This window comes from Blennius ocellaris, assembly GCF_963422515.1.
Source record: "Blennius ocellaris genome assembly, chromosome: 5".
NCBI classification, from domain to species: domain Eukaryota; kingdom Metazoa; phylum Chordata; class Actinopteri; order Blenniiformes; family Blenniidae; genus Blennius; species Blennius ocellaris.
In genome coordinates this window covers 27,279,504-27,303,979 of record NC_137654.1, presented here as the reverse complement: position 1 = coordinate 27,303,979, position 24,476 = coordinate 27,279,504, and the positions used below count along the sequence as shown (strand labels likewise).

Here is a 24,476-nt window from a genome sequence, read left to right as displayed (position 1 = left end):
CAACCAACCCACCAACCAACCCCCCGATGTACTACTCTGCTGTGTCCCGGTGCATTTCCGCGACTGACCCGCAGACACCTCGATGTCCCGGGGTGTGACGGGGACTGTGGCCGCTCTCCTTCCTTCTGTTGTTGTGATGACTGCTGGTGGTTTGGCTAACGTTGGCCAGCTGTGCTCGGTCCAGTTGGCTAGCCTGCCGCCGCTAGCAAAGTTGGCCGGTTTTTCAGCGTCAGTCCTCCATAAACTCCACTCAGCCAAGGACTCAGAGACATGGACGGCGCGTATTCGCCCGGTGTCGGAATAGGGTCTCAAACTTTTATCAATTTGTGTCGCTATCAATCATTTTCCGATCAACATCATCACTCTCTTCAGGCCATCCTATCTTTCTTGACGAGACGCCATCTTAGTTTTTTTTCTCACGACCGAAGTACAACCTCAGATCTTCTCAGCGCGTGCCTCACGTTTACTCCCTGAAAGTAGTGCGCACGTACACAAAGTCGCGCACGTAGGACCTCCGAACCGAACATAAACAGACCACCAGTCCCGTGTTGTCATAATCAACTTCAGAAAGAGGAATAAAGCACACCCAGGATACAGTTAAATCAATATAATAATAGTAATAATAATAATAATAATAATAATAATAAACAGTAAAAACCTGTACCAAACCCTAATATATATTACAACCTTTCACAGTATTATGCAGGTTAATTTTTAGTACTCTTATATATTACAATGTATAAACATTGATTGAGAAATATACTCCAATATTGGAGAACATATGTAATTATTGATGTTGATTGTCTGAATGCAATGATAAAGTTGTTGATGTTTGACATTAAAAAAATGATTGTTTTAAATAACTAAGCTATTGATTGCTAATGATGCAAAGGCGTAGGATAAAATAAGTATATTCTTCTTCCAACTCCTTTTCAAGAATATAAACAAAGAGTAGCACATATCAAAGATGGATGATGTTATCTTTTGTACGTTTGTCTTATTTGTTTAAAAAATTTGTTCACAACAAATCAATCAATCAATCAATCAATCAATCAATCAATCAATCAATCAATCAATCAATCAATCAATGTATCAGAGAGTGCATTTACAACACTGAAAAATACACATAATGTCATAAATATATACCGGTACCCCATTTTGCATCCAACCATCTACATTACCGCGATATCCCGTTAACATATGGACAGATATATTGATATAAATGCAATGTATTTGATGATTGTTATCATAACTAACTCTAAATGTGTTTTCTGGGGAAAAAAATAGAGCTTCGATCACAATTGAATAGATAATTTCTGGTTGCAGTATTCAAACCTCTGTTATATTTGAAACTGTATCTGTGCCGTACCAGTTAAGAGATTTAACTGGACTTTTTTCTAAGTTTAGATTTTCTTTTTTTACCTAACTAGCTGCTTGTTACATTTGTCATGGCAGAAACAGGTTCTGCACGTTTTCGGGGGATGCTCTTGGCTTTGTCCTGGGACGGGTAAGAATGATCAGGAATGTTTTAACTGCAGTTTAACTGCACCAATTTAGTGTTTAGAATTACACAGCGATTACATAAAAAAAAAAAACCAAAAACATTTGCTTTACAAAAACACTTAAAATAAACTGTTCTTAATCATGTTATGATGAAATTGTGCAGGGAGTCGGTGAGGTGCGGTCAGTTGACCAGCCGATCCCCAAATAATATGGTTACACCCTGGAATGGCTGCCAGTCCATCATAGGGCTAACAGAAGGAGACAAAGACCAACCACACACTCTCACATCAACATTAGGGCAATATAGGGTCACTAACTATGCTCACGTGGATGTTTTTGGACTGTGGAAAGGAAACGGAGTACCTGGAGGAAAACCCACACATGCATGGGGAGAACATGTGACCTCCACATAGGAAGGCTGGGCTGGTATTTGAACCCAGTGCATTTCTGCTGTGACATGAAAGCACGAATTACTGCACCACTCAAATATTTGAAGTCCTCATACAAGTCTGATACAAGACATTTATTTCTGTTTATGTTGCAGTGATACCAGCGCCCCCATTCATAACAGGGAAGTGGATGGAAGTGTATCAAAGCTTCAGAGAGCATGAAGATACTGGCACACACACACACGCACACGCACACGCACGCACACACACACACACATTACAAATGTCCCAAGTCTCTCCTGTTCATGTATATCATCTCACCCGTTCATAGTGTGGCTGTAATCAATTTGCAATTTTTCTGACTTAATTATCTGACCTTATATCATTAAATAAGCTTTTTCTGTATTTATTTACACACATTTATTCATCTTTCAAAGCAACATTCAAATGAAAACATCCGTGTTGAGTTATTTTTTAATAAAAATAATTGTAGTCTTGCCACATTATCTTCTGATTGACTCCTTATGATTTTGAGGCCCGGGCTGTAGGATGAAATAGTTACTGATGAGCAGCTCAGGGTACCTGGCCTTTGTCCTGGATCAGCTCAAGCCTTCTACCATTTTAAGTTGGATGGAAGATGGATAAATTAAAGGATTTTGAAGGTCATCAACTCCGAGGTTTACCCCACGAATAATGTTCCTTTTGATTTAATCATGACAACGATATTAATTTGAGGAGTTTGGCGGTGGATGCTTTTAGGAACAAAACCTAGACACACACGATGGTAACTTCACTGCAAGGACACTTTAATTTATCAGAAGCAATAAATATTCACATCTCAATTCTCTATTCTTTCAGTACACATATTACACACACAAAGAAAAAAATCTGAAATCATTTGTTTAAAATAATATCAATAAGTGCACATACAAATAAAACTTTTTTTCTTTTTTTAAAATTTATATCACGGTAACCCATTCTCACACCTTCGATCTTAAATAATAAGAAAAGAAAAATTCAGAAATTCTTTTGGCCAACGTTTCCTATCCCTGTCCTTGTTGGATATGTACATACTTAGTGGCACTCACATGCACGCACCTGAATACAGAGCGGGAACAGCTCATCCCATAGTTAAGAAGCCTATGTATAGTATATTATGTACATTCAGGTTTATACAGTACAATCTATTTAATAAGTGCAGATATATTCATGCAAGAAGAGTCAAAAAAAGACACCATAAAAACAAAATGATAGCCAACGCATACTTAAAAAAAAACAAACCAAAAAAAAAAACAACCAACAACTTTCATTTAACATTCTTGAAGTTTTCAAAACCTTCTTAAAATCCCATTTTATTTTCAGATCCTCTCAAATTTTGGCATCTTTGTCAGCAGCTTGTTCCATTGACATCTATAGTTCATCTTCGACTCTTTTTATTGTCTTGAAAATAAGCGTATATATATAGTTTTCTCTTTGTAGTTCGTGTCATTGTGGGTAAATTACATAAATGCTTAACTTTACCGTCAAAGACTGCAGTAGCAAAAAGGAGAACGCAAAGTCCACAGGCAGGGGAAAAGAAAATAAACAGCAGAAAATACAGTTTGTACCTGTTGGCTATTTTACATTCTTGACTCTTGTTGTGTTTCTAAACAAGAGGCTCTCAGCAAGATGCCGAGGTGTTAGAAAATGTAATGGGATATAATAACAATATTTCTGAAGGTGTTAGGAGAGGGAGGATTCGAAGAAGGCCATTTCTGACTTAAGACATCACGTGTGCAAAAACCACAAAACCTCATGTAAAAGCGTGCTTCTTTCATAACATAGAAAAACACTCAGTGGGTAAATCTGATGATTGCAAAGAGCTGGGCATCATTGTTGCGTCCGATTTTCCAAATCAACACAAATATATTTAAGCCATTTCCCTCCCCCGCACCCCCGGACTGGAAACTCAAAAAAAAAAAAAAAACAAAAGAAAAAGAAAAAAGAGAAAAATATTCAGAGTAAATCTGTAAATTCAAGTTTTGTTGTTCACCCCATTTAAGAAGTTGTGCCCCTTTTCAGAACAGAAAAGGAGGAATATATATCTTCCGCGTTCAAATCAATTTGAACAAAACTAAATCTCATTAATTTTTTATTTTTTTCCAACAGTAATCGATATTATTAAAAGATGAACTAAATGGAAACTGTGGTACTATGAAAATAAATCAACACTTCACATATGTGAAAACCCTCAAGTGGTTATGGCAAACTGAGGGAATTCCAATGTGCATATACTCTCTATAACCATGTACAAACATCTGCTGATATAATTAATCACTGATCCAAACAATTATTAGACAATATTCATCATACTCATAGCAGGTATATTATAATATCGAGTAAAACAGCGAGAAGCTTCAGAAACATTCAAAATATATTATTATTTGTGTCTTTAATTCCCATACCCCACAAAGAATGCATTACAAAGCCCGGTGAGTCCTGTCGACATGTAAAAGACCATTGAGCAAAAGACTTGTCAGGAAACCGTGCACTGGTTTTTAGAAGTTTAAGACAATGCAACAGATCTGAGGTTTCTTTAGAAAAAGAAAAAAAAAAATGTCTGTCAGCAAAGCATCAACCTGCAAGAATAGACGGAGACATCATGAAGCAAAGTTAAATTATTGCAAAGTCAAGGGACATTTTTTTTGCAACGTTCTGCTGTTTTTCAACGCCAAAACTCCGCTGGAATGCAGTCGGTGGTTCCAGTCTTTATTTACACACTCCCATGTAAGCGGGTGGATACGTATGGTCTCCTGTTGTTCCAGTGTCACGTGATCACATCTCTGAACTGTACATTTAAATAGTCTCGTACGGACTCAACTAGACTTCAGACGGTTAAAACTTAGGCAATAAACCTATATATATATATATTTAGTTTCATCTTGACTTATATGGCTATAAACTTTTTTGATTGTGTTTGGAGGATGCGTGTTCGTGTGTGTGTGTGTGTGTGTGTGTGCGTGTATGTGCGTGCATGTGTGTGTGTGTTGGTCCAGAGTTCCACGTCAACTCCAGCCGTGCCTCCCCTCTCGCCTACATGTGCGGGAAACGGAGGTGAAAGTAACAGAGTCGAAGCAAACTGCGTTTCCTCTTGTCGCTGAAGCCGCTGCTGTTACTCTCCGTGCGGGCAGACTTGGTCCTCGCCCTCGCTCGGCCCGCCTCCTCCGACCTGTCGTCTGACCTCTGCATGCGGGAGCTCCATGTGCGGGTCACACCACGGTACTTATCCGGTTGATAGGTTTGGATTTGGAGCTGCCCCCTGTACCGGTCGCCCCAGCCCCTGTCACCTGCGGCCCCTGCTGAGGCTGCCCGGGGTGCTGGGGGGGGTGAGGGGAGAGAGGTGTAAGAGGGGTAAGGGGGGACGAAGGGGGGGGTAAAGGGGAGTGTGGTGGGGGAGGGGGGATAGAGGAGAGCGGAGGGTACTGGGGCAGATACGGGCCGGCGGACACTGCGTGATGCGCATTGACGGTAGCGGACGGCAGGTTGTGGGGCAGAGTGCCGAATATGAAGTGTGTTTGGTGGGTGGGGTGGCTGCCTGGGTGCGGCGTGTGCACGTGTCCGGGGTGGGTTTGGGAGTGTGCGTGGGGGTGGGGGTGGGAGTGTGACAACGTGAGCGGGAGTTTGGTGCCAGGGACGCCGCCCCCTCTGATAGAGTGTGTGGGCTGCGCATGGTAGAGGGCGAACTGGGGGTTCGGGCAGTGTTGGGAGAGAGGAGAAAGGGGGGGGGGACATCCGACCACCATGTTGGCGTAGCGAGCCGGAAGCCCATGCTGGGAGAGCTGGGAGAGATGGGCCAGCTGCGGGTGCGTAGTGTGCGGCAGGCCAACCGGCGGACGACAGGGTAGCGGGCCTCTCTGTAGCGTATGCGGGGGCACTCCTTGCAAAGGAGACGGGACATTTTGGACGTGGTAGCGATGGTGATGGTAGTACGGTGGCGGGGGCTGCACGGTACCCGCGTGACAGTACTGTGCGTGCAGCGCCTGGATCTTGGAGGACCCCCCCTCCAACTGGCATAGAGATGAAGGGGAGAGAGGTGGGGGTCCGCCCGTAGTCGGTGGGGGGACAGGTGCGGGGTAGGGTGGCCCCGGTGGAATAAGGGGCCCCGGTGGTTTGGCGCGTTTGCTGCCGAATAGAGAGCCCAGGAAGGAACTGCTGTTGTTGCTGCTGCTCCCCCCAGGGCCGCTCCCCGCTCCTGCTCTCTCTACACTGCTGGAGACTCCCCCAACTCCTGTCCCAGCAGTGGTATGTTGCTGCCCCGGCCCACCCCCCACCCCCGATCCGGGGCTCAGGATGGGGCGATGAGGCCGGAAGTCTTCAGTTCCATAGCAGCCAGGCAGGACGCCTGGCATTGGATAGCGCTGATGAGGTTGTGGGCTGCTAATGATGGAGCCCTGGGAGAATAAAGCATCGTCAGGCTGTAGAAAAAGCCAGTGGAGGGATTTCTTTAATACATCTGCACAAATCTGCACACACTGGAAATATCTGGCTGTATATGGCAGACGTGAACACGTATGAAACGCACGCAGCCATGCAAGGGATTGCGAGTGAAGTACATGTGCATGGACACGCGCACACCGTGACAATGCACAATGTGCACACACTGAGCATGCTTGGGAATATAAAGCATTAGGAAGGGTGGAAATGTAAGTCAACTGAAGGGAGCAGGGCGAATTCTAGTCTTACAAAGAGACTTACTTCCATGGTACTGTCCAGAGAACCAACACTGTTCCTGCGCCCACGTTTCCCTGCACCCCACCAGGAAGAATCAGATTAGCGAAAATAGATAAGAGCAGCATTATAGGCAGAAAAAAAGATCAAGAGGCAGTAAATGTGAAAACTAGAGACCGAGACATGCAACCTAAACGCATCCCAGGAGGCAGAAATCAAATCCAGTGAGGGCAAAGAGGCCAGAGGTGAGGCGGCCTCACCTGTCTCCGATAGATCCCTGAGAGATGAGCTGAGCGCCGTGCGTTTCAGGCCTTCGCCCACCGAGCAGTTGTCGTCGAAACTCGTCCTTCCCATTGTGCCATTCACAACGTCGCTCTTCACACCGACGCCTCCTCCAACCACACCTCCGGTGAGCAGGCTCGGTCGCATCACACCTTTTTGTTTCTCCAGCTCCGCTGTAAATGAAAACAGAGGGCACAGGGGAATGTGAAATGAGAGGATAGAAACCTGGCACCGAGAGGAATCAGCAATACAATGGCAGCACCAAACAGTCATAAATAGAGCTATGATAATAACAGCCCATGCACGTTTGTCTTCATTTGTGAACTTGCTCATGAATATTGGCTGTTTTTTTTGTGTGTTTTTTTTCTTCCAAGCAAATTAAACCAGAAGGAAGGTTAAAATGGATCACATTACTGAAGGCACAGCTTCTTATCAGTGCACAGTCTATTGGTCTCACACTGGGAGCCCCCTCAGATTGCTTCCTCAAAGAAGCCTGCTGATCCGATTTAGGCTTTTGATTTTCCACAACTTTACAGTGAAGCCAAATGCGAAGCAAAAAGCCAAAATCAGAAGCCTTCAAAGAGAGCCATGGTAAAAATATTTACATTTTAGTTTTTTTGAAAACCTGTAGATGCATCTATCCATCATGGAGCGACAATATTGACTCATCAGCTGTGGGATCCTTCTAATGCACTTATGCTTCCTGAACGCCACTCCGCAGTTCAACAGATTGGCCAGCAGATGGGGCACTTACATTCAACTCTGTATTTCTCCATCTCTTGCACTTCAGCGATGCTCTCCCTGAGGTCGCTAACAAAGCGGGTGCGGTCTTGCTGACTGGGTGCCATAAAGACAATGAGGACTTTCCTCTCTCCGCCCAGGACTGCCGAGGTCAGGCGGATGCCGTGAGGGTAGTCTAGACGCAAACACGGAAAACGTAAAGCTCTCCACATCGTGCACGACAAATAGAACAGATCAAGTTTGTGAAGAGAAAATGTAAAGTTTCTTACACGAGTTCTGAAACATGTGCACTTGCATCTCAACCAAAGGGAACGATTGTCTGAAACTATAAGTCACTGAGGTTTTCTTCTTCTGGAAGATTTTGGTCACCTGGTGCACAATAGAAACAATACACTGGTTCACGCATTGTTTTGCATTAGTCCTTTAAATTTATACAATGAAATCGAATGAATATCTTCTAAGCAGAGCATTTTTTTAAAAACATTTCTTTTATGGTTTATGCTTTAGCAATGGACAAAAACAAGCTTAATAACAATGCTTCAACTGAAATTAGGCTTTTTTCCCCCCAAGCATGAAAAGACATTTTCAGAATATAATTATAACATCACAAGAAAGAAGAACAGAAAGTGCCTTCATTATTTCAAGTGTCTACATTTTAAATGTAGCTTTCTTTGAAAGTACAGCAAATAAATAAAGTAAGCGCTCCAATCGTATTAAATAAGTGTTTAGAAGAGTTGTGGTTCAAGGACATTACTGGTTTGGAATATTGCCAATAGGTTTTTAATCTCCAAACATAAAAAAAAAAAAAAAAAACATATCCAAAGAGAGTCTTACCACCAGCAGGTCGTTAAAGAGAAAAACCTCCCGCTGATGAACTCCGGTCCTCTGAGGTCTGTTGGGGTCAGGCACCTCGTACAGCTGGCAACAACACACCAGTCTACGATGGGGGAGAGACAGCACCTATACAGACAAATATACCACAAATGCATGAATAAAATATTACCAGTTAGGACACAAAGTTCTATTTTTTTTTTGTATTTATTTGCAAAACCTGACCGGTTTCTTGCCCACAATGACTCTCTCCACTGCCTGCACTTGGGACACGTGGTCATCGTTGGTCCGCAGCTCCCACTTTTGTATTCGCTGGTAGATTCCAACCAACAGGTCCCTGGGTATATCCTGTCCATTGTCCACACCTTGAATAACATGGGAAGGGAGGGCTTGAGAGGAAGTAAAGTTCACTGAAACGACTACACTAATCTCCTTTTATGGAGTGCATGTGATATATTCCACCTCTTCAATTGAGTACAGGTCAGAAATAGGAGAAAGTAGTCCTTTAAGGACCAGTGGTCATATTATATATACTTCTATGAATATATGAGGGATACATTATCAGTTATAACTCTTTCAGTCATGTTAGTATTAGTTCTCCCAGTCACACAGTGTCAGTGACTTCATTTTTCCTGTGCACAATTCTCTTCCAGTCTTTCCTTGAAATGTAATGCTCATCTTGCTGAAATGTCCATTTCACGTGAAATATGTGGATTGATACACAGATAATCTCATTCAATGAAGCTACTGTTAATCTTGGTGTTCAAAAGACAAAATGAATGCAACTTTAAAAAAACCCCCACTAAAACTAAAGCAATTTTCTATTGTGAAAATGCACAATAGAAATAGAAATATGAGGCAAAGTGCAATTCTACTGTAAATTAAAAATCGCCTTATGTAATCACCTGTCATAATAAGTATATAAACATAGTTAATTTCCAACTTGTGAGTGTATTTGTCGTTTCTGTTGAGCAGCACCTCTCAAATTCTTGATGAAATCCTCCAGTTTCATCTTCCTCTCAGCTTTGACGTTGGGACTGTACATGTCTGTGTTGAGGAGGATGATGGCAAATGCCAGGATGAAGATGGTGTCAGGGTTTTGGAACTGCCGAACCAGTGTTGGATTACACACGCAATATCTCTGACTGGAGACACAAACAACCAGAGTAAACAGTGGGACTGTGACTCAGAGGTCAAAGCAAATCACATCCAAATTCTTTGGTTTTATTGCCTGAAACAAACCTGAACGCCTCTATGAGCCGCTCTACTTTCTGGGCTTCTCCCTGAACTTTGATTTGAGCCTGGAACTTCCTCAGCGCGTCGTCCAGGTCCATACCGGAGAAGTCCATCTCATCCACCACGCAGCTGAAACACACAGCAGAGGTCACAGTTGAGCCTCTTCTACTCCAAACCTTGGAGGCACAGAAAACAGTCTATTATGCATGCAGGGTATGAGTCATGTTTTCTGTTATTACAGTCCGTCTGTGTGTGAGTGCATGAAATATATGAGCGGAATGTGGCATGCAAATATGCTGATCTGTGTTTGGCTACTTTTAACATTACATTTTAGGCTTATCTGTATCTTGCAGACCCACTTGTCTTGTATCCTTTATGTCTGACAGCAATAGAACGCATTATTTAGGTCAAATACTCACTCTAAAACATCTTTGTTGAATTGTTTTTGCCGGTTTCCCAGAAACTCGCCAATCATCTGCCTGCTGAGGCCCTTTCTCTCCAAGATGAAGCGAGCAATCCCAACAGGAGTGTCTGACACAAAACCTCTCTCTATCAGGTACTGGATCCCTTTCTCTGGCTTCCTAAAGCACAAGAAAATATCGCCCAGGGGCTCTATCACTTTTACTAGTTTAATTGTATGTTATTTGATGATGACTGTTCTTATCTGCTCCGAGTCTTACTTGTTGAAAAGATTGAGGCCAATGCGGTACTGGCGCCTCTGGACCACGTCGCTGTTGAACGGCGGCGAGTCCCAGCTGTGACGACACTCCCTCTGGTAGGTCTGCTTTCCCAGGGGGGGCAGGGGCTCCCGCAGGCTGTCCTGAGATGAGGAGCCCGAGCTGCAGTTGACGGTTTCGTTGGAGTTGGTGGTGGAGTTGAGGGAGTCATTGTCGCCGTCGGAGCAGCACGGCTGCTCCAGGCCACCGGGGGGCAGCGCGGTGGAGGAGGACGACGACAGCGGCGTGGTGGGGGGCTGCTGCGGGGAGGAGGAGGACGAGGGCGTGTCGGGGTACTGGTGGTGGTGGATCGGGTGGTGGTGATGGTGGTGGTGAGCTGCCACTTGATGCGGGATGTGCGTGGGTAGGGGTCTGCCGGGGGCCCGGGTCTGACCCTGAGCCGTGCCCGTGGATGGCGGGCGGGTGCCCGTGTTGGGGGAGTGTTTGAGGGTTCCCTGAGGGGAGCCTGCGCCGACTCCGGCGTCCTGCTCGTAGACCAGCTGCCTGGTCAGGGAGCCACGGTCGGACCGGTCGCTCATGTCCACCGAGCTGTCGCTCGGCGGCTCGATGGTGAGGAGAGGCAGATGTGCGCCCCTGAGACGGTAGTCCCGGCACTCTGTGCACGGGGTGCTGCGCCGGCTGTTACTGCTGCCCCCTCCTTCGGTGTCCCGGCTGTCCTCGCGTCCTCCCACGCCTCCGCCGGGGCCCCAGTACTCTGTGTCTGTGCTGCTGGGGGCCCGGTCGAGGGACAGCGGGGAAGATGGCATACCGTCATCCATGTAAAGGGTCACGTCGCTGTACGAGGTGGCCGTGCTGTCACCGTGCATGCTGAGTCCTCCTCCGGCGCCCCGGCCTCGTTCCCCCAGCCCTCTCTGCGACGAGGGGTTGCTGCTGCTGCTCCAGACACACTCGCCGAAGTCTTCGCTGATCCCGCCGCCCTCCCTGCTGCCCTCCTGGGAGTCGTCGCGAACCGCGCGGCAGGTGAGGGCGTCGTCTATGGAGTCAGCTAAAGACTTGACCTTGAGAGAACAGAAGAGAATCGTTACTGTTGTGAAGTGTTTGTCCACCTGAAATAAATAAGAAATATGTCCAAACAATAAAATTACTTGTGAGCAGCATGCTTTTTGGTGTTCGAGGCTGAGAAGAGGAGAAGGACGGTTTAATTTACTTTATAATGTTGTTCGAGAAGTTGGCTAAACTTTGATTTATTTTTCTTTTATGTTACAGGTTGTTGTAAAAGCCAAAACAAGTACAAAAAGTACATAACTTCATGTACTTGTCAAAAGTACAAGCTTTCACATAACACACAAAAAAAAGTACATTGTTCCAAAGAAGTTATCGCAGAGACTTAAGCATTTTGATTGAATAGAGTCATGAATCAGCTTCTTCATCGGTGTTCTCCGCATGCGGCCATGTGATTCTCATGGTTTCATATATAAATAAACACTGCTTATCTTTCTCCCTCTCTCCTCGTGTGTTACTGTCCCATCTATTTAGGCTGTGAAGCAATAAAGGCCATTAATCCCTCTTTCTGTCTACACACAGTCCTAAAGCTAAATACAACATGAACTTGATCAATTCTGAAGTTCGGTATGCAAAAATGTCCAGCCGCCGTGTCACCTGTTTGGAGAAGGAGTCCTCCAGGTGGGTGTAGTCTCCTGGGCGGTCCACATCGGGGGAGTGGGGCGGCCCGATGGCCACGTTGTGGGTGAAGCTGGTCTGTGTCTGGGCCTGCTGCTGAGGCTGCCGCTCGTCGAAGGAGTACTGCAGTCTCATGTTGGAGAGGATGATGCGTCTGGTCATGCGGCTCTCGGATGCGGAGCTTCGGAGGCGCTCAAAGTTTTTGTTCATGCGATACTGTCTGAAGGCCGTCTGAATGGTCCTCGCTGCCCTTCGACTTACAAAAGAGCCACCGTACTTTCTCTCCAGCATCTCCACCTGGCAAAGAGCACGAGGGGGGGGGGGGGGGGGGGGGGGGGACACAAAACGAGGTCATACACCGAGTCGTCATCTGGGTGCTTTACGCCCATGATGCTTCGTCATCTGCAAAATGTTTACCAAGACGTCAAGGAAAGTTTGGAAAACAGAAACATTTGCGGCACTGATCTCCCCCCCCCCCCCCCCCCCCCCCCCCCCGACTCTCAGTTTTGATACCTTCTTATCCTGCAGGTCTGTCGAGAGCTCATAGCTGTCTGACAGGGCTTTGCATCTCTTGTTCTCCTCTTCCTCTTGCTTCCGGAGGGCCAGACTGGCGGGTTGGTGGCGTGTCCGCAGGGCCCAGGCCAGGCTGGCCGAGCTGGAGGCCGCCACACACGGGGGACCCCTGGCGCCGGGGGGCACGCCGCTGCCGTCACTGTAGCGCTCGGAGCCGCGGAGGTAAGGCGACTGGCTGAAGGGGCTGTCTTTGTGGGCGCCCGCCTCCGGACACGGGGATTCCCCTTCCACACTGGAGCAAGAAGAACGAGCAGAAGCTCACATCGTGAGTCATAATCAACTATTACACCAAACATTTCAAAGTCGAGAGACTGTGAAAATGAATAATTGAGTAAATCCAGTCAAATATTATTTGTAAGAATTTACTACTGAGGACTCACGTGTAAAGTTTGGAGCGGTGTGGAATCAACCATCTTTTACGGGAACTCATGTTTTACTTATATCGTGACAAGGTCTCTTTCAAGCAGTGCAAGGCCTGACAACGGTCTCGGTTTTTATTGTGAATTGGTAAGCCAATAGACATGAAGATTTATGTTTCCTTTGAAAGAACCCATAATATCAGTTAATGTACGACCAAAGCCTACACACTAACTGGCAATGCTGCATAGTCTTTGCCTCGCAAAAGCAAAAACCTTTTTAAGAGGTTATTAATCACAAACGCATTCCTCCACGTCAACATAAAGAGAGCGACACACAACCTTCTGCTATGTGACCGGCTTCTAAAACAAGCAGCTGCAGTTTTCTGTTAAAATATTTTCACAAAGTGCATGCGATGAAAAATCCCATAGATTTAGTTCCATTCAATCTGTGACGCAAAATGTATCGCAAGAAGGTAAAACTGACAACGACGTGCAACCCATTCTCAGCCAACACGGCAATAGTGACTTATCAGTGAGTCCAGAAATCCTTTGGTGTCCAGTTGCAGCTTTGACCAGAGTAAATCCACCCTGACTCAGTCACTTTGACTGTGTTTGGGAAAATAACTCCGGTCACATGTTCCTGCCCACATTTCCTTCTTGTGTAAACCACACCCCCTTCTGTTGGCTGCACTGGGTCCCACAGCAGGGCAGAGAGAACTGGCAGGGTCAGAGATGTGTGGGAGCATTACATTCAACTCATGGAAAAAAAAAAAAAAAGAGAGAGAGATTTCAGCTGCAAAGAATTGCTCTTTTTGTTTTCTACCTTCCGCACAGTTCGGGCTGTGTATGAAACATTAATTCAGATCATCAGATGAATAAACAAAGGGGCTGAAGTAGTGCCTCGTTGGCCATTGTGGGTTTGGGTGGGTCATCCAGTGTCTTGCTCCCTCCCTTCTTGAGTTGCCACGGTTCCACTGGAATTGCAGAGACTTCCTGTGTTAGTGTTTCGTCCGGGAAAAAACAAGATTGGAAGGAAAATCGTTCCCGGGGAACAAAGAAGCATTTTAATTTGTTGTGGTTTCGATTGTGTAAGTTATACTGTTGAAACACAAATACTACACCGCCAGGTCCTTGCACGGACATTACGGAGTAGACAGACAGGACATTATACAATGCAGGCTATTCGGGCAGGACATCCTGTGCCTTCCAGCAACATATGACCTGGCTAAATTATTGTTGAGTCTAACAACAACACAAAAAAAAACGGCTTCATGGGGTTGCATTACCCAAGACTCCAACCTCAGTTAATAAAAGACACAATTCTGACATCTACAGGAACAGACATATAACCACAGTTTAAGTTTAAAGTTTTAATCAGAAATGACAGCCGTCACATTGTGGCCACCGGTAAATAAATGCCGATATTATTAGGATGCAAAGAAATACGTAGAGATATCTAAATTATATAAAACTGTTAGAATGTTGCACAGCAGACCAAAAATAAGTTCTTGGTAGATTTTTCTATCCTCGTGTTGTCACATTCTCTACACTTCTGCCGCACAAAAACAGGGTATTATAAATCCAAAATATGATTACCATCGTGTTTATATACAAGTATCATTAGATTATTGTTGCTAGTTTGGAAGAAATACTTTCAATTGCCATATGAATGGGTAATATGGTACCTGTTGTTGTATCAGCAGCCAGGAAGTGAACATTGTGTCCTTAAAGTCATAAACACAGTTTCTTACAGTGAAACAGTCAAGCATGTTGAGTTGGGCAAGTTTGACAAGGGCTCCTGTGGTATTCCTGGTCTGCAGTAGGGTAAGGATCTACCAAAGTCCACCAATGAAGCAAAGCTGGTGAAAACAGTAAGATGGACACTGAAGCCCGTGGGCAGTAAAGGCAGAACCACGAGGTTCCGAAACAACATGGAGTGGGTGGCCTTCTGCGCAAGTAACCTCGGGAACACATGGTACCAAGACGCACCATGGGATTAGGGAAGTGTGGCGGTTTAGACAATGTTACTGCATCTTGTGTCCTGCTGTCTATGTAGATGTTCAATTGACACTTATCATCGACTTGAGTATCGGTGCAGACGACGTACACACACATATGTCTCGTTGAAATGGTTTTCTCTGGTGGCAGTGGCCTTAATAACATCACAAGTCTAAGGAGTGAGCTTGTGGCCCTACTTTTAAACGTGTAGGACTGTGAGATCTGCAGTTAATGTCTTGTTGCCGCTTCTTTCCTTTTCTCACTCTCCATACCTTCATGTTTCATCAATGCAAGTCAGCAAATTCTCGGGTCCCTTTCCTGCAGCCTGCGCTTCCTTTTCTCTCCCCCGCTTCTGCACCATCGCTAAAAGATTCTGATCTCAGGTTCCTGCCTCAATCTAAGAAAACAGAGCGTTAATTAAGCTCGCTGTCTGATGACGACTTGCTGTTTTAACTGTTCTCCGTCTCTTTCTTATCCTTTTCCTTCTCTTACCATCACCCCCCCCCCCCATTCAACTGGTGAAAACAGAAGCCCGACATCACCGGGTCTTAGTCCATCAAAGGTTTCTTTGTGTTAAAAGTGAGCTCCACCTTTCCATCGTTGTTCCTCATGTGGGATTGTTGAGTTTTCATTTGTATTTCTTGAGATTTATAAGTGCTGAGATAGCAATGCCTCTGCTGGGCCGCGCTGTTTGGGCAGCAAAAATACGATTTAACGACAGAATATTAACCAGGTGGTCACAATGTTATGGCCAGTTGGTGTATGGCTACAAAAAGTGTGGAATTCATCACAGTGTTAACAAGTCGTTCTTCATTTCCACTTCGAGCAAATCAATTAGGAGCAACAAGGTGTTGCTCCATATCCTGTTAAAAATGTTTTCTTCTCTGAGCAGCATCATTTATCATTCCACCTCCTCCTCCTCTGCTCCTTAAATAGAGAAACCAAGAAGAGGGAGGGGGTTGCCTGGTGACGGTTGCCGTGGGACCTTTGTGGGCGGTGAGGCAGTTGTTAGGATGAGAAGCGTAGTTGCCATGACAATGTATTGACTGTTATCACCATTAAAGGTGGGTGTTGAAGATACTCCACAGATTGTGAATGACAGTAAAAATTAATACTTATTAAAACAGATTAAAAATCCACAATATATTAGTAATGAGTGAATAACACAAACATTGCCTTCACTTTACATCTAAATGAATCGTTCCCAATTTGATCTTTGTAGATATTTTACATATGTCTTGCGGATAAGTTGCAAGAATACAAATATGTAACTCAGAACTGCTTCAAAAGGCTTCGGCGTACTTCATTGCTTCTGCCAACAGGTAGACGCAGGCAGGGACTCGGTCTCAATCGAAGTTCCTGCAATGCACATCAGCAGGAGCAGATGGTATTTTCATTCATCTGAGTCACAGGCAGCTAAAATACGAACAGCGAGGCAACATTAGGCACCGCATGCCTGCTCTCATACATTTGTCTCTGAATATTCATAAAGCGTCTTTAGAAATTTCGTCTGTTCCCATATCTTCAATACTTCTATACCCTTTATTTAAAAAGGAGGCCAAAGCGGATTCCAGCTGTACAATACAATGGGAGGCAGTCCATCACAGGTACCACGCACACTTTAGATGGAGAACTTGGAGTCACCATTTAATCTAAATAGACCCGAGTTTCCAGGGAAAGCACGTGCAAGCATAGGGAGAACATGCAAACTTTATTCTGAAAGTATCTGGGAACAGACTCCTCCAATAATGTGCAGCCCTTCTCATATCATCAAGAAGGAAAAACTAAATATTTCTTTAATGAGACATTTATACGCTTCATTACAGATCAACTGGAACATCTTTGAAAATGCTTTACACAACGCAAGATGGCATTGGGTGACTGTGGGCAAAGATGGCGTCAATCACAGGGCAAACACACACACGCGGAGACAGACAACCACACATTCACACATACCAAAATCCTACAATTGACCTAAATATTGCATGTCTTGGAGGAAAGAGTAGTGTCTGTCAAAAATCTAAATTATGCAGTAAATCCCTCCCTGACATTCTTACCATGAGGCGAGAGAGAGAGAGAGAGGAAGAGAGCAAATTCCCTTCACATGTCACGATGAAGGAAAATCAAAATATCATCCGAAGACAAGGGTGACATTTACCTCAAATACCACTCAATAGATGATGGACTCTATAGATCGCGCCTTGTTATATTCGCAGAGCTCTCCATCTCACACTATCTATACACAGCAAGGCCTGCGCAAATATCACACATTGAAGTTTCATTCGAAGTGCGGGGAGGCAACTTTAACACTCTCAAAACATCTAGATGTACGATTTAAATAAATACGTAAATGAAAAATATGGAAATAATATAAATAACTCTGTTTCTACCACGTAACCGCCTTCAAAATCAGCCTCCAAGTGAGCATGCAATTACCCAACAGGCCTCAGGCTATTTTCTTTTTTCTGAATATTTTACCCATAAATACTGTAGGCAGCAGTTCCACAACCGTGAAGTAGAACTGAACAACTTTGAATCAAAGACATTTTCAACCACAGTAAGATCCTTCCCATCCTTAAAATAAAAAATAAAAAAACAAGATTAAAAAAACTGTGATGAACTGGTGACATCGTCCATGAAAGTATCTGCCCCCAAAAAACAAACAAATTAAAAAAAAATACAACCTGAAAATGTTAAATGTAATGACTCTTTTTAAGAACGGGAACTAAAAGGCTGCATTTATTTTAATTACAGAAACTATCTTTAGAAAACAGTACAGTCCATTCAGGGCCGGGAGGGTGGAGCACTTTCGTTCGGTGTCACTCGCACTGCCAGCCAGGCGGCAACATGTTGTGAGGGACGGCGGCGAGGAGGACATACGAGTAAAAAGTTTTGTTGTATAAAACATGAGTGCGGCCATATCGCAGCTGGCATCTGGATCTCATTATTTATGTAGGAAACCCTGTATCCCTGTTACAGTGCCAGGGAGAGGTGCTCTCCAGAGGCTCCCTCATAAACACCGGCCCCAGAGTTCCACCGCTTCCCCACCGTTTAATTGGAGGCGAAGCAGATGGCTGAAAAATCTAATAAACAAGTAAGTGATTGCTGATGGCGTTTGAGGGATGAAGGAGCGGGAGGATTGACAGGAGGACGGGCGAAGAGAAAGTGAATGGGAACCAAGTGCTGCAAAAAAAAAAAAAAGTGCAACGTCGCCTCCGAGGAGCCCACCGCCCGTCTGCTTGCACCTCAGTCATAAAATATTGATGTGCCGAGAGAGCGTGTGTGTGCATTTGTTGACGTGCGCGTATGAAAGAGCAGCAGTGGGTCCAGGCTCTGCGATCGAGCCCACAGCGGGACGCCGAGGCTGACGGATAAACCTCTCAGCCGCCTGCCACGAAGAATACCAATAACTGCATCGATCTGTCTGTTGGCTTATTTCCACCATCAGCATTAACTCAGTGCAGTTATCTGTTAATCATAAAGTCCTGCGCAGGTCCCATCCTCCCCCCCCCCCATTTGTTCCAAAGTTTCAAAACTTCATAAGCCTAACTCCGAGCGCTCCAAAAGAGGACGACAAATGATTAAAAAGTGCAGAAAGGCCCCCCCGGCAAGATCCCAGCTAATTACTTTAGTGATATGGTATGTGATAATATTTGCTGTTAATTACAGGTCTTAAAAGGAGCAGAGAAATGCAGTGAAATGAATCTCCTGCCGGAACAATCTGTATTATCTTTGTCATGACGCGATTCCTTTTCTTCCCGACTGAAAGGAAACAATCACATCGTTCATGCGTCCAATCAGAGCATTCCTGCACCGCCAACACTCCGCTGCCATTTCACTGCCTCAAGCTGCGAGCTTCCCAGCACACACACGCACGCACGCACGCACGCACGCACACGCACACACTTCACTTCACTTCACTTCTCTGTGACCCGGAGCCTCTCCGGTTCAAAGCTCCGCGGTCGCTGTGGACTAGAAGGGGATGCAAACGACGTGTTAAATACAAAGGTGGTGAAACAGCGGATTAGAGCAGGGGTGTCAAACATGCAGCCCGGGGGCCAGAAGCGGCCCACCATGTGATTTTTGAAGTGTAAAAATGAAAACTGACAAGAGGCTGATCTAAAAACACTAGATTGGCAAAAATGACATTCAAAACCGCCCTTGGTCAGAGTTTGACTCCCAACATTAATGCATCTGTGGAGGTCACATAACACAACACCTTTCACAATAAACCATGAGTCCAACTTATGTGAAATGATACTTTAGACACGTAAACTCAAAACAATTTCCAGATGATGACAAATAGTTTTAATCCCGAACATGATATCCAGATGCAGGTGACTGAGGGTTTGTTTTTTTTTGCAAATATAATATCTGATTTCCGTTAATATGTATATTTCAGAATAGACTGGCAAATTCTTGCAGTTACAAAAGAATCAAAAGAAGGAAAGACTTTGCATTTGTCCGTATCTGCAGTTTAATATGTTATGTTTGACTTGTTCGGCCCTCCAGAGGTCACATTAGGTTGGATGTGGCCCCTCAACTAAAATGAGTTTGACACCCCTGGATTAGAGAGTCGAGCGGCTGAACTGTCTGCGAGGCCGCTGAGTGATGCAGCTGTGAAACAGAGGTATTTTGTAAGCATCAGATAATCTCTGGCGCCGAAGCGAGAAAGATTATAGAGATAAGTGACGTTTATATAGACAACCGACTCAAAAACGCCGCGCTCCATCGCGGGAAATCTTCGTTTTCACCCTTTAACGTTTAAGCACAAACTTGATGCCGCTAATTTGGCCTTTACAGCAACAACAACAGTCACTTACTGTTTAAAAGGCACTGCAACCTTTGTAAAAGCGCATAGCTAATTTACTTAAGGGCTCAAGTCATTTTCCCAACAGCACTCATCCTCTTCGCTCCGTGTCTCCATGCTTTATTTGCATTTCCTTTAAAGTCGCAACCGTGACACTGCAGATTACTTCTGATGTGTGTGTCACCTGAACGGCACGTTGGCAGCGTCACACAGGTCGCTGTGCATAACCCATTCTTCACCCTTTCTTCTGTCATTCATGTGTGCGGGACACTTTGACTTTTTTTTTAAAGAACATGACGGCTTCTATAAACGGCACCTGATCATATGTTAGTTTGTCTTGAAGTCTATCTATTACATTACATTGTACATCTGACATTCACTGAACAAGAGCGCCCGTCCTCAGCGTCATGTCATGTGGCACAGCATCTCGGCACAAGCAAGTATAGTCACGTTTCACTGGTGTCAAAATAAAACGCTCTTTTTTTTGGTGACAGTTTGTACGAGTCAAACAAAAAGTGAAAGGTTCTTACCATGCTGCTACTGCTAGAAAGGTCCCACACTTAACTCCAGCAGCATACTTACTAAACACACCCTCCAACTCTCACTCTTTCACACACACGCACACATACACACTTGCAATGGCAATAACACCCGGCAAAGCTGCACAGGCTACATTCTTGACAGTCGTTTGACAGCGTTGAACCTCCCACCCTGCCCAGCTCCTTCCCTCCTCCCGCCCGACGCCAGATCACTGACACATGCAACGTCAGTTTTTATTACACAACGCCAAAGTGAAAAGGCACACGTCACCACGACACAGCAAGGAGGCGCGGACAGAAAGGGCGGAGTGTGCCCATTTATTGTAAAAAAAAAAGAGGATTATTTGGAAACCCGTTTACATACATCGGGGTGGAAAACTTACAGGAAGAGTGACTGAGTAGTTCAGATAGACAAGAAGTCAAAAGAGGCATTAATAACAAAGATGAAACACACAGGAACTGAACAGATGCATCAATAAACAATATGTTTTATTTGCATATTACACTTTTATGAATATTATTGCGTCTCTTGTTGGTTGAGGTCCCTGAAGATTCGTAGTTCAAACTGCTGCACTTTTACAAACTTTCCTGTGACAAACTTCAACTGAAAGCCCACCAGATCCTCTGGTAGTTATAAATAAAAAATAAAATAAAATAGACAAATCTTGGCTGAAAAACTACATTTATTTGTATATTCCACCTCGTTTTTCACCCAGCAAAATGCTAATCGGGCATCTACCAATAATGCTTTGTGCACTGTGTGCTCTGCAGGGAAAAGCATTAACATTCAAGGATTAGGAGCACCACGCTAGCAAAATATCACAGAGAAATGCATTAATGCAATTCCTTTTTGGGGTTCTGATTACAGTACAATGAGTTTGAGGTGGAGAGAAGTGACGCACACGTACAACTAGCATGACTGAACACAAGAGACACTTCCAGGAACACTCAAAGTAGGTCATCTTCATGAAAGAATAAAAAAAAATTAAATAAAGTGTCCTCGGGAGCGACACATCTTAAATTTTTCAGAATCCTAAACAAGTTGTGGATATCAAGATGAAGGAGAAACAGAGGAGCAGACATGGGAATATATATCATCAGATGGAACAGTCGTGTTCAGACAAATCGCACACAGTTTTACATCGTATAGGCGAGTTTCTCTGACGGTGCATAATCGCCGTGAGCGGGAGTGTATAGCAACGCTAAGAGATAACAAATGGTGACTACTGTGCACATCTGAAATGACATGACTCAACTAGTAGGTCTGAGATAAGCATGAGCGTGACGGTAACGAACAGACGACAGTAATGCGCGTTGACAGCTTGATATGGCTGCGAGTGAAGAAACAAATTGTGAAGAATACAGAGAGAGAGGAAACAAAAAAAATTCGAGAATTCCTAAAGTGTAAATTAGCACACAAAATAATACGGTACAAAAATAAACCAAAGACTGCGCACGTACGACAGATACTGCATGCATTTCTATGAGTTTTTTTGGGTGTTTTTTTTCTTGCTGGAATGCGGCGAGACTTGGTGTTTTTTTGGTGCACAGTGAGGTCTCTTGTTTTCTGGCAGCATAAACTGTGACAGGCTTTTTCGCAGGTAAATGTGCGAGCGAGCCGTCGTGGGTCAGTCACACCTCGGCTCAGCGAGAGGAGGGGCTGCTGCAGCCTGAGGCAGAACAACAGAACTGATGGGCACGCTCATCCTCACCCTCCTCTCTTGGAAAGCACCATGGGACAAGTGGAGGAAAAAAAAAAAAAAAGAAACAACACAGAAAGAAACACGGGACAGACGGCAGACAGACAAGACGGAGAGAAAAACAAGAAGGAGGGACAGAGAGTGAAAAACAGCATGAGACACACAGAAGCAGATAAAGCAGAAAGGCACCAAACCGGAGGCATAATAAAGTGAAAATAGGAATTAAAGGCATTTTTGTTTTTAAAAAAAAAGAAAAAAGTTTGCATGTGCAACTCGGGGCCAACTAATGCCATTAGATGGCAGTGTTGGAGCATCATGCACAGATGTGTGTGAGGCAGACGTCAGTTTAAGGGGAAATGAAGGAAGGGGAGGAATGGAGGTGAGAATTCATCAGCTCCGCGTGTGACTCAGTCCACCTCGGTCCCAAAGCTTATTGACGGTGACCGTTTCCTCCTCGAGGAGCCGAGTGTGTTTTTGCAGGCTGGCGGAGCCTCATAAACTCCAGTTGTTAGTCACATCTGGGAGTGGTGGGAGACTGAAGCACAGGCTTTTGGAGAGGGTGGTGAAGAAATGCGGGAGGGGAGTCAGGAAAGGTGGATGAGATGCAAAGGGAGCCGACAGGCAACTTTGTTGTTGTTGCAGGCCACTTGAAGGCACCTTCGAGGGGTTAAAAGTGAGTCCCTTCTTGGTACTTACTTAATTAGGCCCCTATGGGAGCCCTTACCTTTCCTCCTGCTGTAAGCTTTGGTCAGCAGAGGGGCAGCAGTACTGATGGCGACTGACGAAGCTGTGAACAGTCAGACTGGTGGGAAACAGAGCGGCAGAAGCAGCGCTGCTCGCTGCCGTAGGAGTGGTGGGAGCCGAGACGGGCTGCCCTGATATAGACGGCGGCCGGACACTGACAGCCGAAGGACCAGAGATGGACGACGCACACACGCAAACATGTAGAAAGCAGAGAAACACAGACACATACAGTCAGCACTGAAGCAGAGAGAGAGACAGAGACAGAAAGCATCTGAAGCTGCACACTGATAGTGACACATCATAGAGCAGCAACGGCGATACAAGGAATGGCACATCAAAAAAATAGCGAGATGGAGACGTGCAAGGCCGACGGACTCCCCCCTCAACAAAACGGAGCGGGTTTTGCCGACGGCTGAGAGGTTACAGGTAGTTTCAAGAGTCGCGACAAGAGTTTGTGAGTGAGGTGCGGTGACATTTAAGTTGTCGAGGGTAAGAGTTGAACCACCAGAACTTCAAGCACTCTGGTGGATTATATAAAGCTCCACGCTGGCCTACAGTGGAGTTCTTTAGTGGATCATCCCATGCGAAAAGTGGAGAAGCACTCTGCGTAATGCATGCGAAAAGTGCACATGCGACACAAAAGCCTCTCCGCTTCTCAAACCCGGGCGGGAATTAGAGATGTTTCATCTGCAGATTGTGAGCGAGCAGCTGAAGAGTGAGCAGTGGTTGGGATTAGCATGTAAATGGCTGGTTTCTCACCGGAGCCAGCTGCCGTCAAGGACGCGCAGTCCCCGTCATTTTAGCATGGAAACGCTCTTGCGAGGGTGCTCGGAGAGCGGTGCGCCGATACGGCAAAGTGAGCACAAGAGGGAAGTAAGATGGTGCCACGCTTTCGCACTCCGCTCGAGTCTACCAGCTCGCTCGATGGGCAGCTGCGCTAAACGCGACGGGGTAAGCATGATTTTAGAAGGACTACAGGACCTTAATCAAATTTACTGTGGTCGTATAAAAGCTGCCTGGGCGCCGGGGTGTTGTAGTTGTTTGCACTGTCATCTCACAGCAGCACGACCGCGTGCGGCGTTTCTTCGGCCTCCAACAGTCAAAAGACCCGCTTGTTGGTTTTATTGTGACTTTAAAATGCCTTTACACATGAGTATGTGCAGATTATTGACACTTTTTAACCTATCCAAGGTGTTTCTCTGCTTTTTTTGAATGTGAACCAAGACCAATTGAGGAAACAGGTTTCAATCTGCTTATTGCCGATTGTGGTTGGATTTAGGTATGAAAGCAGCATGGACGATCCAGACCATCTGCCCATACAATACATTTTCCAAAACAACAGTCACTGAGACCTTTCGTCAAGGTAGACCAAAATTAGCAACTGTCAATCATCATGCTACGCCAAAGAATTTTTAATAATGCAAAAAACCCAACATGTAGATTAAGCCTTTCACTCAACTTGGGGATAACTGTGCGATAATAAACATTATAGTAGCTGCCATTTGGTCCGATGTAAAAAACATATTCTCAAATGAACCAGACTTCTTCTACATTTGTCTGAATCAAGAGAATTTCTGCACAATTTTTGAAAGCATCTGTGATAAGTTTTCCCACATTTTTCTTTGGCCAACAAATCCCACAAAAAGACAAACACGAGCGATGACTTAATCCCACTGAAGAGCGTTGCCAAAGCCTGATAATATCTGT

At 45.0% G+C, this 24,476-nt stretch overlaps 1 protein-coding gene across 1 annotated transcript in view; it reads right to left on the bottom strand.

The window, feature by feature from the left end:
• Positions 1–2,717: 2,717 nt before the first annotated feature.
• The window catches only part of iqsec2b (IQ motif and Sec7 domain ArfGEF 2b), a gene marked incomplete at its 5' end in the record, with an annotated part of 31,848 nt that continues 10,089 nt past the window's right edge, over positions 2,718–24,476 (bottom strand). The window contains 15 exon segments of the mRNA XM_080496961.1: positions 2,718–5,317; positions 5,320–6,322; positions 6,627–6,676; positions 6,860–7,054; positions 7,636–7,797; positions 7,892–7,991; positions 8,457–8,582; positions 8,679–8,818; positions 9,432–9,598; positions 9,696–9,818; positions 10,109–10,270; positions 10,370–11,424; positions 12,026–12,343; positions 12,560–12,851; positions 22,750–22,923. Coding sequence (XP_080353087.1) covers positions 4,965–5,317; positions 5,320–6,322; positions 6,627–6,676; positions 6,860–7,054; positions 7,636–7,797; positions 7,892–7,991; positions 8,457–8,582; positions 8,679–8,818; positions 9,432–9,598; positions 9,696–9,818; positions 10,109–10,270; positions 10,370–11,424; positions 12,026–12,343; positions 12,560–12,851; positions 22,750–22,923 — 4,420 coding nt within the window. The 3' untranslated portion in view covers positions 2,718–4,964.